General features: G+C 38.0%; 1 protein-coding gene across 2 annotated transcripts in view; it reads right to left on the reverse strand.

The window, feature by feature from the left end:
- Positions 1–1916: 1916 nt before the first annotated feature.
- Positions 1917–16856, reverse strand: part of KCND2 (potassium voltage-gated channel subfamily D member 2) — a 305075-nt gene continuing 290135 nt past the window's right edge. For both annotated transcript variants that reach the window (XM_080590883.1, XM_080590882.1), the window contains exons 4-7: positions 15597–15695; positions 13961–14056; positions 9417–9664; positions 1917–7805 (exon numbers count right to left, since the gene is read on the reverse strand). In XM_080590883.1, coding sequence (XP_080447009.1) covers positions 7628–7805; positions 9417–9664; positions 13961–14056; positions 15597–15695 — 621 coding nt within the window. In that variant the 3' untranslated portion in view covers positions 1917–7627. The remainder of the gene's footprint in view (positions 7806–9416; positions 9665–13960; positions 14057–15596; positions 15696–16856) is intronic.

Below are 16856 nucleotides of genomic sequence, written 5' to 3' on the forward strand. Positions count from 1 at the left end.
GTGGGTGTAATTACTTCACAGGCTATATTGCAAGCAAAATTACCTTTTTGCTTTTGTATCTTTCTTACAGAGATGCTAATACTTACTTTGGGATTTAAGAAAAAGGGTAAAGGATAGAGCTCTCCAAATTTTGATTGGAATGACTTTGTCAGAAATATGTTTATGTGCCTCTCAGAAGGTTTTATGCCCAGCATTACTGCACATATGCAGATTTCCATCCTTCCCACTGCTTAGCCTGAGCAACATTTCTGTACATGTCTGTAGCTACAGAGAAAGTTCCATGTTGAAAAGGAGGATGTGTCTAAGAAAAGACAAATGGCAAACTATGGAATGTTTTGATGGTGGATTGCATTTTGTCAGGTTGGGGTTGCCTCCCATAGGCAGGGACTCCTCCCACTAGACCAGGTTGCTCAAAGCCCCATCTAGCCTGGCCTTGAACACCTCCAGGGATGGGGCATCCACAGCTTCTCTGGGCAACCTGTTCCTGTGCCTCACCACCCTCAGAGTAAAGAGTTTCTTCATAATATCTAATCTAAATCTACTCTCTTTTAGTTTAAAGCCGTTACCTCTTGTCCTATCACTATGTTCCCTGACAAAGAGTCCCTCCCCAGCTTTCCTGTAGGCTCCCTTTAGGTACTGGAAGGCTGCTAGAAGGTTTCCCCAGAGCCTTCTCTTCTGCAGGCTGAACAACCCCAACTCTCTCAGTCTGTCTTCGTAGGAGAGGTGCTCCAGCCCCTTGATCATCTTTGTGGCCCTTCTCTGGACTCATTCTAATACTTCCATGTCCTTCTTGTGCTGGGGGCCTCAGAGCTGCATACAATGCTCCAGGTGGGGTCTCACAAGGGCAGAGTAGAGGCAGAGAATCACCTCCCTCACCCTGCTGACCACTCTTCTTTTGATGCAGCCCGGGATATGGTTGGTGTTTGGGGCTGCAAGCGCACATAGCCAGCTCGTGTTGAGCTTCTCGTCAACCAACGCATCAGGTCCTTCTCCTCAGAGCTGCTCTCAATTCATTCTCCCCCCACTCTGTATCTGTGCTTGGGATTGTCCCTGCCCACGTTCAGGACCTTGCACTTGGCCTCGTTTGAACCTCACGAGGTTTGCATAGGCCCACCTCTCAAGCCTGTCAAGGACCCTTTGGAAAACCCTAAGTTCATTTTGGGGATCTCCTTTGCTAGCATGAATATTTTATGAGTTTGTAATCCTAACATTTGGACATTTCCTTTACTAGACTAAATCATAGGCCACATAAGGCTACTAGACCCTGTGATAATTCCAAGTTTCAGCCTTCTCTAAGTACAACTGTGCCTCTGGTCCTGGGCTGCTTTTACTGCCCAAGTTGCTTGGTGTTAGGCTTCCCAGGTGGTTAAGAAGCACTGCAAGTAGGTGTAGTTAGGGCAGCAGTATAGCTGTCTGAACACGATGAGCCGGAGTATGCTCACTGGGACAGGCTTAGGGGTTAAGGCTTCTTCCATCTTGAGAAACGTGCATATGATAGAATACCTTGTAGAGTCTCCTTAGATCTGGATTAGGGCTCCTGAGCTGGGTTTGTGAGATACCTGTATTGCTGCTCTGCCTAAATTTTGTTTGTGCATCCTGTATATATATTAGAAATATAGTATTAAAGTTATATTATACATGTATGCATAGTGGTTAGACGTCGACTTGTAGTGATCCTCTCCTTTGAGACTGAGGAGTATTTATGCACCCAAGGTGCCAGTCTGACAAAGGAGGTTAGAGAAATGAACCTATGCCTGAGGTCGTCCAGAATGAGATTTGTGTGTTTAGGGTGGAGATCAGTATGCCACTGTTCATTAAGCCCAGGATTACTCCTACAGCAGTGTAACAGATGGTGGAGGTACTCATATAGTCCTTGTGGGGGTTGCCAGTTCTTAGAGCAGAATGCAAGCAAGGTGTTGAAGAGCACCCTGAGAAACAGGGTCTACACATGTCCCTGGGATCTGCTCAGTTTTTCAATAAAGAAGTTCAATGCCTCTTGTTCAGTTCAAACATTGAAAGGAATTTATCAAATCACAGTTAAAACATTAGGTCCAGGGGGTGGTGAATCCATACCATGAACAGAGAGATTAGGGGTTTGTGGTAGTGCTTCTTGAAAAATGATTTGGTGGGGGTTCCTTCATTGTGGTAGGTCTCCTTTGATAAGGGACCAGTCTCCCAGACCAGTGTTTTTGGACTTCCACGATAACAAACATCTATAGTCTGGGTAACTTGTGCTTGGTACCCAGTTCCTGAGCCAGTCTGCATTCAGAATGGGGTTAGCTTAATTCAGGGAAAGATTTACATGTCAGGAATGATGAAAGTATTCCTTTTCTGGGAAAGAAAACTTCTATTTTGAGTATCTAACCCCATTTGCCAATCTAGGTCTTAGCTGTAAATTGGAACACTTTCAAACTTTTCTCTTTTTGTGTGATCAGACTATGAGGTGTCTATGTTTTCTAGGGCTTGTTAAAGGAGCCTTAAAACTGATTGACTGGGTTGCTGTAAGTCTATTCTTTTCCTGTAGAGCTTTAGGATACAAGTAAGAGAGAGGCTGCTTGGCAAAAGGGGAACATTTAGAGATATTTGCAGCAGTGAGAACTACTTCAGTCTTTAATTTCCTTTTCCCGTTAGTTTTGCGGGAGTACCCAGAGGAGAATGGTGGTATATTCTTTCTGCTGTGCAGCATAAGCTGTAATGAACCAAATCTTTCTTGTCACAAGAAGCAACTATGGAGCTGCTCCTTAATGTTTTTCACAGATCACTTAATGTGTTAGGAAATGGGTCCCCCCCTGCCCACATCAGACATTTCCATTCAGCCACACGAATCTCACAGTTGAGGGAACTTGCTGCAGCAGTGAGGTTGAGTGAGGTTTACAGGGAGATAATTTGGGAGTATGGGGATACTTTCAGGAGACAAACTTCACTATTCCTGGTCTTTGGACAAGGTATTGCTTATCCACCAGCAGGTCACGAGTCAAGGCTTTCTGGAAGACATATAACTGCTTTCTGTTCTTTATAACCACCCATTTTGTAAAAGCACCCTGTAAATCTAAGAGAATATTATAAAGAATAAATAGTAAAAAGAGAGGCTGTTGGTGGCTGTGACAACACAACTTATGATAAGGGAAATAATGTAATTATGATACAGAAAAGTGTTTTTAAAATAGTTTTTGGGGTTTTAAAATACTTTTTTGAATACTTTTTTTTTTTTTAATCTCTAAAGCATTATATTTAATTCATATGAATTATTGAAATGAAGTTGTTTCTAAAAACTTAAAACTCCGGTATGATAGACTTGGTTTTTTTTGTTTTTTTTTTTAACAATTTGCGATGTCCTAAATGCATAAGATTTTTTATGCATCTGCTTGCTTTTTATTCAGCACTCCCCCGCCTTCAGTTGCTTGTTGTGCATACTTGTGCATACAGTGAAAATGGGTACTTGAAAAGTAAATAAATAATGCAGGCAAGTAAGAAACTAAATGGTCTAGGTAATTAGGTATGTCTTACAGCCTTTGTCAATTTATCTATGTTGATGTTGTCCGCTACTGACAGCTATTCTGTCTCTCCGGTTACACATCATTCTGCTGTGTAGTTACCGATCCTTTCTGTTCCAGGACACCTGAGCATCTTCAGATGTTTCTGTGGTCAATGGCAAAATAAAACCACGGTGAGCCCCAGTTACAGGCAAGAGAGCATATGAACTCCTAAGCATCCTCCCAGTCCAAATCTTTTCAATCCTGTCATTTTACTAATCTATCCTCCTCCAAACCGATTTTCTTCTTGAACGTCACCCTTTCCCACAGAGCATGTGCAGGTTGCAGTGTGCTCTTTGCTGCAAGTGCATTCGCTCAGCTGTCGGTGCGTTTCTACAGTGACTATATACAAAAATCTCAAAATGCAAAGCATACGTTGTCTGTTTCTGAAGACATTTTATGGGAGGACAGTCATTCTCCTTAAAAATTGTCTAGAATGGTTCAGCTCCTGATAAAGTTGACCATCATGCATGCCAGTGCTATGGCATAGGCAGCTGATAGATGAGCATCATCTGCACTGTCATTTGCCTCTTGCAAATGATCTGCAGTGTGTTGTTTGCTGCTGTGAAAGGAGTTTGATCACATCCGGGCACTAATATATCAAGGGAATTTGCTCTCAGACTTGAGGGGATTTTGTAGCCTGGGAGATATATCCAGGTGTCTGGATATATTCAAAACAAAGCAGAATTTTTTTGAAATATTTGAAAAATATTTTTGAAATAATTCAGTGCTCCAGTTTTCTCTGCTGCTGCAGGCTGGGTAGGAACTGACAAAGGACTCCTCGTAGCAGCACTAATATTGAAGGGCAGCGGGGAAGGGAAATGTGGTGGCTGCCTACCCAGAGAAGGGCAACTCTGTGTTAATGGAGCATGCTGGTCTTGGTAGCTCTCTTATGGTTTGCATGGGCTCAGATGTGCTTGCCTGAAATGTGTACTGGGGACATTCATTGTCCTCAGACAGTGTTCCTTGACTCTTGGTAGGAAAAAAACAAGTCCCATGAATAAGTTATTGCAAAACCAGGTTGACCCATTCAAGCATGCAGATGTTTTATTTAAATATTCCTCAAATGTCTATTTATTCAGCATAATGCATGTATTATGCTGCCTTCTGAAATACGATATATGACTGTCAAACAAAATTGTCAAAAACAACAACCTCGGTCTCTTTGTATGATACACAGAAATAATTACATTTCATGTACAGTACAGATGCATTTTACACAGTCATCAACAGTCATTCATTACCAAAACAGTATTTAAATCACTTAAAACACCAAAAGAATGTGTATTTCCCAAATTCAGAATAAATTAATGATTTTGCATGTAACATATGGAAATATAAGACAAGACTGCAAAATCATACTAAATTATTCCTTAAACTTTAATTTAAGAATGAAAGTACAGATTGGTTCAGCGATATAACTGTTATGCAAGTGTATTGCTGTAGTACGAATTATTTATTTTTTTTATTCATGCGAAAAGGAGAATAAAGAGTTTTTAAGAGACATGACTTGATGGAGTCAGTAGGTTTCCTGGGTTGTATGTAATCTGTCCCAAGCTGCGTTCAATAACTGCCTTTTTACATTATTTACCTGATGTAACTGGTCAAGAAGTACCATATGGCATTAAGCTGTTGTTGCAGATTGCTAGTATCAAGGCAGATTTATATCAATAACTGTTTTAGCAAAAGGTTGAGACCAAGCCTTTTTTTTTATGAATGGCCATGGGTAGGAGGAGTATGTAAATAAAAGCTCTACGACCATTTTGTTTTTTTTTTAACCCCATTAAAACTTAGGTAACTCACCAGCTTCAGCAGATCTACCGCAATTTTCTAACAGGCTAGAAGGGAGGAGAGCAATGCAATGTAATTGACTTCAGAAATACTCAGAGTTGGTGTTTTGTCAGAGGACAATCTATGATTCTGCTATTTTGATCTAAAAGAAATTTAGAAGCTCAGTTTATAGTAAGTTATTCTGATTTGCACAAAAAGTGGGAAGTTAACTGCAAATTAGCTAAGCTTCTGAATAGCTAAACAATAAGAAAAAAAAAGTAATTACGTTATATACTCCTTTTAATTGCAATTTAAGTCTAGTATGTGACATTATATTTTGGTGTATGTACTGTAGCACGATAGTCCATCATCTACTCTTCAATCTCTGTTGACATGTACAGAGAAATATTAGTATCTGTGTGCAGTAAAACATGGTGTATCATCAGCGAGTTTCAGTTTTTAGTGGGTGTTTTCTCCTAATGTAAATTTTAAGGTCAGTAGAACGCTAACAAATACTATTCTGAAATATATACTACTCAAACTATTTAATAAACTGTTAGTCATTTAATGTAATGGCCTCTAATGCACCGAGCCTTTGATTTATATGCATATTTTATTTTGCAGACATGCAATCATTTCTGATCCAGTGTTCTCGATGTATATATGTATGTATCGATATGCATATATTCCATGTATATTTGATGTATATGATGTATGGTAGTTCATGTATATAGGAAGCATTATGATACATCTTCTAACACACTCTTATGGAGAAAAATGACACTTTTTTTTTTATCAGAAAGGTTCCTGCTAACATCAATGCATTTTAAAAATGAAGCCAAAAAACCTTAACTAGCAGAGCCTTCGCAGTGCCTTCTAGGCCTGCCCACATAGGCAAATTCCAATTGATATCAATTGCATTTTTGTAGCTTCGGGACCCAATTCATTATTCTATCAGTGTTCTTAGGTAATTAAATATCTTGACACAATATAAATTCTCAAACAAATTTTAGGATGCAAGTTTACAGATAATTACAAAAATAATTTAGTCATCATTTTTACTGAATACCTTTCAGTGTCTTCCACCTTAGCCAATACTCTGGATGCTGCAGAATGTCAGTGGGAAAGGTTTGGAGATAAGTGTTAGTGGATCCTCAAAACACCTTTGTTGTAAATTCATTTCAAATAGTATTGATCCTGTAACAGTACATTGGAACAACAGATTTGTTCTGAAAATACAGAAGTAGACAAGATGTCTACGGAACAAATGACTATGCCAATTCATCAGTAGCCTTAAAATCCCAAACAGTATGGTAACATTGGAGTGGAAAATGAACTGTCATAGAAATAGAGGACAGTGGACAAAACAAACAGTGATTGAGTAGCACATTTGTGATGCACAGTTTGGCTGTAGGATTATTTAAATGTTTGCAATTCGCAGTTTGTAGTGTAGATGAAGTTTTGTAAAATACTTTGAAGAAAAATAAATCCTGATTCCTGATACAACAGGTGTACAATGACTTATTGCAGTTGTAACAGTACCTAGGAAGCAAGATAAAACAATAGTAAATATTGAACTAACTGAACACTTTTAGTTCACTAATGAATGTTTAAATAAGAAATACTGTGTTTTTCAAAGGGAAGTTATTTGTACAACTACCATGGAACATTAACAATCAGCTTGTTGTAAGTGCACAGAAATGCCCCTTTCTACAGTAAGATTTTATCATGCCTAATCTGAAAAACAACAAAAGTAAACTGAGATCACAGCTCCAAATAATTTCAGCATGCATTATGGTTGTATTTATTTCAGTCAGTACAAACATGTTTCATATGAGCATTTTTTTTCCTTTTTTTTTTCTTTTTTTTCATAGTTGCTCAACAAGTTTGTGGTTTATTAACAGAAGAGAAAAAAAGACAAGTTATCAAAATGTTTCTCATTTTGCATTCAGCAGGAACACAGGTTTGTTTCTATTTTTTTGTTTTGTGTTTTTTTTTTTTCCTTTTTTCTAAAAAGAGCTCTCATGATAAGAAGAAGCATCAGTGGGGACATTTCATTGTGCTCATATAGTAAGTCAGGATGGTCACAGAAGCTTCCGAGTGTCAGTTCCAACAGTGTGTAGAAACTCCGTTGGGTTCACACGCTACGACACCGAGACCCACAAAGTGCTGTGGTTTTCCTGAACCTCTCGATCCGTTGCTGCTGGCACACACATCAAGGGATGTTGTCTTTGTCAGCTCTCTCATTCCTTAGGACTTGTTTCCCACTGCTCCAGCTCAGCTTGCAAGTGGTCTTTATTCTAATTTATAAATAATTCCTTGTTTTACAAAGCAGATACTCTGACAATGTTTCCTCCCGAATATTCGGGAGACTCTGGCCTGTCGTCTCCTTCAGGTGTGGTGACTGGAGGTGTTGGGATGCTAATTATTGCTGTAGTGACATAAGGCTGCTCACAGTTTAGTTTAACACACTCTTCCACTTTGGCATTTAAGCTGGATCGGCTGGAGGAAGAAACAAAAACCCATGAAGAAAGAAAGCCCATATTACAGCAAACCTCTTGTACGCCCAATTCTACTGCCTCAGCCGGTCCTCTTTTGTGTTACAGAGCTCAGAGGCTTAGAAGTGCAAAGTGGCACCACCCTACCACCACATACCCCAGTAGCAGGTATGGACAAGGAGAAGGCCCCCTTTCTGTCTTCCTTCCCACCCAGAAGTTTCAGTACTTCTAAGACATTCTCAGCTCATCACCTACGTTGTTTCTGAGCAGGGGAAGCATTTGACCTGCTCCCTGCAGAAAAATAAACAGCATTGTCAAGGCTTGCTTTGCAGAAAAGTGGAAACTAAGGGGTAGTCCCAGTACCCTACTGATTCCTCCATGCCGTATTTATCTAAGAGCATTTTGTATGTTATATATCCTCAATAGTAAGACACAGTGATATACACACTAATTGAGTTACAATGTTCATGGAGTTGCTGCAGTACCTCAGCATCATAAGAAAGTTAAAACTCAGACTTATTTGAGGTGACTGGCACTATGAGCTTGTGTTTTTAGCTTGTTTGCTAGCACAAAGCTGGTGCATTGTATTTTTATGTACTGTGTGACTGGAGGTGTGGTGCAGGAATGTCCTCTAGCAGGGAAAGGAGGGATCCAGGCAGAACATTTCCTGAAAATCTAAAGATTGGAGCTTTGTGCTGGCCCAGAGGTCTCATTGCACAGCAACTGAAAAACTCCATTAGCTACAAGCTGCTAAATTGTTCATGGAAGTGAAATCCAAACCTAATAACTGTTCAAAGTAAGCTACTCAAAATGTCACTTAACAAGACGATCTTTATAGCACCTAGTGCTGAGAATGCTTCTTTGTTAAATGCCAGCATGTTTGAGTTCAATGGCAAACACTTCTGAGTCTCCCGAGACCTTTGCTGTGTTTTCAGAGATGGTGCTCAGGTATATCTAAAAGCCAAATGGTTTATTTCTAAGAGCAGAGATTTTCAGCAAATTACAGAGTCTTAAACTGCACTTTCTTCTCTTTTGTAATAACTCCTCAAATGGGAAAATAAATTTCTTAACCATTTCATATTTTTTTGTTTAGAAGAGTCTATCTTGTGGCTAAAACACTTGGGACTCTGGGAATCTAATTTAGTTTCCCCATTCTGTGTCTTAATTGGAGGTCTTATTTGTGCTATGTTTCTGCACCAAATTAATAGCACAATAGCAGTGATAAAACTTTCTTTCGCTTCCCATTTGCTCATCTTGTGTGTCTGAATTGCAAATTTTTCTGTGCTGCTTCTTATGTGTTTGTCCATGGCCAGTACTCTTTGCGCAGAATAGCATCCAGGGACTCCAGATTATATAGAGCACCAAAGAATACACAATACTTTGTGGGGAGGACATGAGACAGCAGAAATGCAAAGAGAAGGACTATTCTATTATCTCAGAATTAAGTCTAGAGAAAATTAAGTGCAGGGGATATTTCAGTCCTACTGTTCATTTTTGGATGACAGCTTTAGTTTTATCTTTAGCCTCCCAGCCCACTTGTGGAGGCCACGACACATCCACATCTCTAACGAATGAAGGGGTTTCAGCTCTTGGTGTGCTGATGCATAAGAGGTACCTGTTAGACAGAGGCGTCCTCTCCACACATCTGATCTGGATGGTGCTGAGCTCTTGTACACTGCCTTGACGGCTGCCAGCAATGGTGGTGTTTGGGATACGGTAAGTCTTTTTATGTCTTCGTGAGCAGCAGGTGCTGGTGACGCCTTGTTGAGATGACAGAGAGGGGCTGTGGCTTGGGGGTCTATTGACTGTAGAAACCTCCATGCAGCTCTCTTCATAGACTTGTTCATCCACAAACTCGTGATTCTAGCCCAGAGGAAGCCAACAAAGGGACAAAGCATGCACACAAAGTTAATTAAAGTGAATGTATTAATCATGCTTGTTTAAAGGCTTAAATTGACACAACTGAATAAATTGGTAAAGTTAGACAGCTTAGTCTTGATTATAGTGTTTAGCCCCTATTAGTCTGGGCTGAATACCAATACAAATGTAAACGCTGGAACAAAACTCTCAGGGCTCTTAACTACAAAAGAAGTAATTCAAATTCTTTTGTAAAATAGCTTATGATCATAATGTAGCTTGCACTACGAATATCTGTATAATCTATGGAGTGCCACAAAAATCAGGGATTATGTTTATTAATAAAAATAAAAGTGGTGCTTATGTAAATGCCCTAAATGTCATTTGAAAATAAATAAGATTTACTGTATGAAACCATAATAAAATAAAATTCATAAATATTTTCCAGCTGTGATTTCCACACTTTCTTTGTGAGCTGAAGGGTGTAAAATAGTGGTGCTGATTACAGTAGATGGCAACAACAAAATAAAGAGGAATTTTTACAATAATTTAGAAGTGGCAGCCCAAACTAAACAGAGATTAAAACATACTCACATGCAGTTTGAAATATTTTTCTAAAATATTTCCAGTTACCACTGGAATCAGTCTACATATCCTGTGGATGGTTTAGGGGACATGTTTTAAGTAGTTTTACACTCTTCTCAGTCTCATTCACTTCAAGTTTGTTAGTCTGCTGCATTTTTATGCATCGGAATGAAAAAAAATCCCCTGAAGAACAATACACTAATTGGAAAGGTGCTCATGTTTTCCAGGAGAATTATAGCATAGTGCAAATATAAAATATGTGAACAAAATAAATAGAATAATAATTGTAGCCATATGTTTGCTAGAAATGGAAATACCTTCATAGACATTATTTCTATTTTTTCTCTTCTCCTTCACTCAAACATAAATTTGTGTGGAATTGACTGGTGTTGAAGCATACCAATTTCAAGTGATATGGAAAGAATTTGCTTGACAACCAACTTCTATTGGGCATGTGTCAGCCACAAAAAATATTTTGAAAGCTATCACACAGTGGACAGAAAATTCAGAGAGAAAAGTGACCTAATCATGATCCTTAGATTATGTTCAGTGGGTTATATTCTGTTTGCCAAGATCTCTGCTAGTTTTCTGATTGAAAGTAATTTTGTTCTTCCTAAAACTTTTATGTAGTAACCGACAAGAATTCAATTAGTAGGGTCCATTAAGGAGAGCCATTGAGTGAACTTCTAATATAGACTGGAATAATTTTGAAATGATATAATGGCTCAAGTTAATCTATTTTATTATACTTATTAATTAACTGTTTTTACATTGGCTAAAAGTAGCCTATAAAATATAACTTTAAATACAATTATTTTAATTATTAATGTATGTTTTAGAATTCAATAACATTGCTCACACTGATTTTCTTAGAGTAGAAAAGATTTCATCTTATTGGCTTTAAAATGTTGGAAAATAGAATATTTCTTTGCTTAACTTCTTATAATTTGGTGTAAACCTCAATCAAATTTAATTCAAAAGATGAGGGGAGGCTAAGAAGGCATCTCACTCTTGCTGTTTTACCATGAGCCAGCTACTTGCTAGATTCCACAGACTGAGGGCCCAAAATTTCAGCTTCCCACTTAAATTTTTGGAATGTATGATCTGACCAGACAGTTGCAGAATACAACTTGGAGCCTATGAATACATTTTTGTGTTCATGTGTCATATGAACATCAGTGCCAGAAACAGGACCCAACAAAAAAGGCAAAGTAAAGTAGATTGTAGTCAACTTTAGGAAACAAGATAATACTTGCATTATAGACTCTTAAAAATAAAGACTTCTGTTTAAAATAGAAATAAAGGCTTACATATTCCAGCATTATAACTAGAGGAAATTTGAAAATTTTGGTGTTGAATCCAGCTCCCACCAAATGAATAATTTTTTTTCATGATTTCTGTGATAGTTTGACATGACCTGTGGCTACTACTAGGTTTTTAAAATATGTTTGTAATGTTCATCTATGGAACATTTTTAAGGCAGATTACTATTGTCCTAGTACAAAATGTCTCAGAAATGTTCCAAAAGGACCCAGTCTGAACCCTGGAAAAGTAGCTACGTTTTATGCTGCAAGACATTCTGTCCTACAACCCATTGTATAAAAATAAATATTCTGAAAGTAAGAATGGAAAAAACATAAGCAACCATGAGATGACATTACTAGCTAGTGATGTAACAGATGTGCCATTTTATTTACAAGGAAATGCTGTCAGAAAGAGAACATTATATATATACATACATCATAGTTTAATTTAGCAATGTCTGTAGGTAGAAAACTTTAAAGTCTTTTAGAAACAGTGGTAGTAAGACTTTCACACTGATCTCCATCAAATATAACAGAAGCATTACCATGTCTTTTAATGGAAAACTAGATCATAAAGTTAAGATGAAATAGCTTGAAGTTTCCCTATGTATCCAGAACTTAAAAATAAATTGCAAAATAGATTTCACAGGATCACAGCAGGTCATCTGGACCTGCCCCTACGGCAGTGCTCAGTTGGGGCAGCCTCAAGCCTGTTGTTCAAGACCATGTCCACGTGGCTTTTAAGAATTTCCAAGGAGGGAGACTCCACAACCTCTCAGGGCAACCTGTGCTAGTGCTCAGTCACCAGCACTATATTTAAATAAATAAATAAATGTTTTCTGATGTTTAGACAGAGCCTCTTGTGTTTCAGTTTGTGCTCATTGCCTCATTTTGTGCCATTTTTTTCTACCTTGTGCTTTTTAACTGTTATCTGAAAATGTCTTAAAATGTTAGATTTCAAGGAGGGTTTGGGAGAGGGAGTGGTATTGACGCAGCAATGGGAAGAGAAGTCATGCCATAACTGTAACCTTTGATTTAGCTTCTGAGAATAAGATACTTCATTTGTGCAAAAAAATAAATAAACAGAAGGAGACTGCAGAACATGTCATGGAATCTGTATCTGAGCTAGCTGTCCAGACACCGGTATTGTACGTCTTCATTTTTGGTGAGCTGTATCCTATTGACCATCTCTAACTTTTTTTCTTCTATTAGTGACTTATTAATGAAAATGGATAAAAATCACAAAAATACTTAACCTAGATATTCAGCACTCACTAACTTGATCAAGTGTTTATAGTGTTTGTCAAGAAATGCCATAGTACAAGGCATACGTATGGCCTCTATCATGTATTTTTTCCATGCAACCAGAACTTATAAAACTAGATGTAAATTTGTAAATGGTGGTCTAATGAATGTTGACCAATGTACCCACAATATAAGGTAAATTTTACATAGCAATATAACACCTGCAACTATATAAAAATACAAAGAGATATTTTTAGCATGCCTTAATGTGAAATTCCCAAATCTAGAAAGATTAAATTAAACATATTAATATTTATGTTCTTAGTTTCCTTAGAAAGTGATAAAAGAGGAAGCAATATAAAGTTAGGGATGATTAGGTTTATTGCTGTGACCTTAACTGTCCAAATACATACTATTAGTAAACATGACATTTAGATATTACTGAATTATAACTCTGCCGTAGTTTATTATCCTTTATGGCCGTATAATTACTCAGATATTGACCAGGGAAAAATATAGACAGCACATGATAAGTAGTTCTTTTGATTAATAGGGAGTTTCAAATCTAAATGAGTGTATTTGGGCTGTTATGAATTGAGTCATTGGTTTCTACAGGGACCTCAGTGTCTAAAATGAAGCCAAAAGACTTTGAAGCTTTGCACCTACAACTGGATTAAACATTTGAATCTTCAAAATAAAATGCTCGGGGATCCTCCTGTGCAATCGCTTCAGCGAGAACCATAGTCATGGTAGAGGAAACACTCAGCAGCTCTCTATACCAAAGCTTTGACTCCACAGTTTTGAATATGTAAGGACTACAAATAATGTCTTATGAACTGTACTGCAGAAAAGTGCAGATGTTAGCATTACGGAGTGTATGAAAACCACTCTGAAGGTCACATTTGCCTCTAGACTAGACTCATGTCACAGTATCTTTCACCGTAGATGAGGCTGTCATCCAGGTTCTCTCTCTCTCTTACTTACATTCAGAGGGTATAATGTTTTAAAATATGATAAAATGGCTTCTCTAAAAAAAAAATATAAAAAAAGAAAAGAAAAAAAAGCTAATCACTTTCACATAAAGGCTTATTAATTAGAAGAAATACTGAAAACATTCAGAACTAAACTGATGTTGGAATTTACAGGAAAACACAGTCCTTTTTCTTACCGTAGTTTTTTCCAGGCAGTGAAGCAGGTGGTGGTGCTGTGTTTCAAAGGAAGAGCCAGATTTGCTAACAAAGGCCTGTTCTTCTTCACTGGAGGACTGTTAATACAAAGAACTCTGTATTATTCTCATTTATGAACAAGAGGGCTCTTATCCAAATATTTTATCAGAACTAATCTGGATTGTATACTACAGCATAACAATGTCTCATCTACATGGGATAACACAAATGACCTTGGATGCAATTACCCTTTTGCTTTAAATATATATATATTCATATCCTTGCTTTGCGTTTCCTTTTAAATATTTCTATCTTAGGTCTTTTATGTGTATATAGGTGGACTAGTACAATTTCCAACTACAATCAACACGTGATCTTTGAATGTTGAATTAATATTAAAATTATCATAAATTCCAGTGACAGTAATTTTTTTTTATTATTAATATATATACATTTTTCCTGGGAACATGCCTTATTGGAAGGAAAATGAACGTAGTTGTCCTCCTGGGATCATTCACAGCACTAAGGAATTTGTGGTATTGCTGCTTACACAAAAATTCACGTCAGTGATCCCAATCTGCTGACTTCAGAAAGCATACAGCAGATGTTACTGACACAGAATGAAGAATTAAGTAGAAAGCATCCACTGTTTATTAATTGCTTTTGTAATTATTCACTAGAAAGCAGAAAACTAAATAGGGGAGGAAGTGGGATAATAGGAGAGATTACAATTCAACTTTGGGATATTTGAAAGCTGCATGGCAATTAAGCCATTTGGTGTCTCTTTCTTTCAAAGATTTGAATTCTTCCATGCAGAAGAGGAAACAAGTATTCTGCCTGCTCCTCTTTTATGCTAAATCACACAGCCACTTCCTCCTCTTCTGGCTATTTGCTAGAATGATAGGCTTTTTAACAGTTTTTAAACAGAAAGGTGATAGAGGAATGAAAGCCTTCCTGTATCCCCCAGGGAACTGCCAAAACACCAGAAAATGGCAGGGACTAAGAAACACTGTGTTTTCAGTCTTTCTCAGCTGGTTACAGCTCCAAGCAGCCCAGGGGCCACCTGCAGCTGCTCGCAGCCACACAGCCACTGTGCATCCTGGTCCCAGCTGCTGCCTGGGCTTCCTGTTGCTAGTCCGTGCTGCATTCGGAGGTGATCACTGAGATTTTCTCCAGGAAAAAAAAATTAGGTGCTTCCAGGGAACATTTTTCACTCTGCAACACCCCGTTGTGCCAACAGTACTCTACAGCTACTTTTATGAGAGAACATCACCCATGTTCTAGGTGTCTAAAGCCGAATGAGATAAATCCAACATACATCCTAGGAGGCAAACACTCTGTGTTTTCTTAATGGGGTCTTCTGCAGGATTTACTTATAAAACTGTCTTACATTGAATCCAGCATTTCTATTTGGCCATTTTAATATTATCATTATTATTATTTTATTATTACCCTATCATCAGCTCTCATAAGCTGCCTTTAACATAATAATTGTTCAGCTTATCCTTCCTTAATCTACCTCTAAAGATAATATTGCCTAAAGATCCAAGTTGACTTGCCCTGGTGATAAATAGAACAAACTGCTGCTGGGCTATTATTAAGCTGATACTCTGGAGGCAGAGAACACAAAAACATTACCTGCTGCAGCTGGTTACTCAGTAAGCCATTTCGTTTGCTCTGCATGTAGGCATTAGCACTCCCACTCTTTGCAGCACGAATTCGAGCAAGTCTGGCTTTCTGTATAAATAGACAAAAAGGAAGAGTGTCAGTTGTACTTATATCCATTATTCTGTTTATCTAAAACTGCTAATTGAAACCAGCTGCTTATGAATACCAATGTCATAATCACTGAAAGGCTGCATTGCATCCGTACTCCAGGTGGTGCAAATCAAAAGTGTCTTCCCATATAAATGCAAAAGCTAAAAGTTTTTATTTGTTTACATGCATCAGCTAACAAGAACAAAGATTTTGGAGAGGAGATTAGACAGATCAGCATGTAAGAGACTCCTGCTTTTTTCCTGGCTGTGACTTTGCCACTTCTTATGCCTTGTGGGTCAGGAGCATGACTTCTATCTTGGCTGCTTCCTGCAGTGAATATCTCTTTTTAGGGGAAGAAATAATTTAGAAAAAAATATTATTACAACTACCATGAGTTAGTTTCTCAGAGACTTCTGATTTTCGGAAGTAACAGAATGTGGTGGTTGCTGTTACACTGTCTCCCATCTAAGTTTCTGAATGTCTGCCAGGCCTTTTAAAGCCTTTTTATCTCTTCGTGTGTATTTCTATAATCAGCCTTAAAAGTTATCATTGCTGATCATAATCTATCCATAATTTGACTTTTTGGAGTCAGCATGTGTCCAATTGCTGAGAGAGAGGAGATGTGGACTGGGATTTCTCAGGTGAACCTCCTTGCTTATGTAGGTGACATTCATCCCAGAGAAGGTGGTGGTGAGTGAAGGATGCTTTGAATCCACTGACTTGCAGAACAGTCAGCAGCCAACATTAGGGGAAAGTATAAAGAAAAGAGTCTCTTAACACATATTATGGAAAATGGAAGCACTTATATTTAGAATGGTCTCTTGGTTCTTTAATTTTTGTGGCTGGTTCCTTGTATGTATCAAAGCTTTCTGATTCTGAAAGCCAAATGCAGAGCAGCACCTGGAGTTGAATGGCTGCTGAAGCACAGAGGGAGACAAGTGAAGAACTTGAAAAACTGAGTTTAATACATTAATTAGGATTTCCATTCCTGACAATTGCTCAGTTGATATTTTGAGAAGATAGATGGAACATGTATCTCCCTCCTCCCAGTTTCTTTGGCATTAAATGTCAACATGAAATGATTGAGAATCCTTGAGTGCTTAACATAGAGAGAAGCAGCCTGGTCACTGCAGGCACCAG

Source organism: Anser brachyrhynchus (genome assembly GCF_964034855.1).
Source record: "Anser brachyrhynchus genome assembly, chromosome: 1".
NCBI lineage: Eukaryota > Metazoa > Chordata > Aves > Anseriformes > Anatidae > Anser > Anser brachyrhynchus.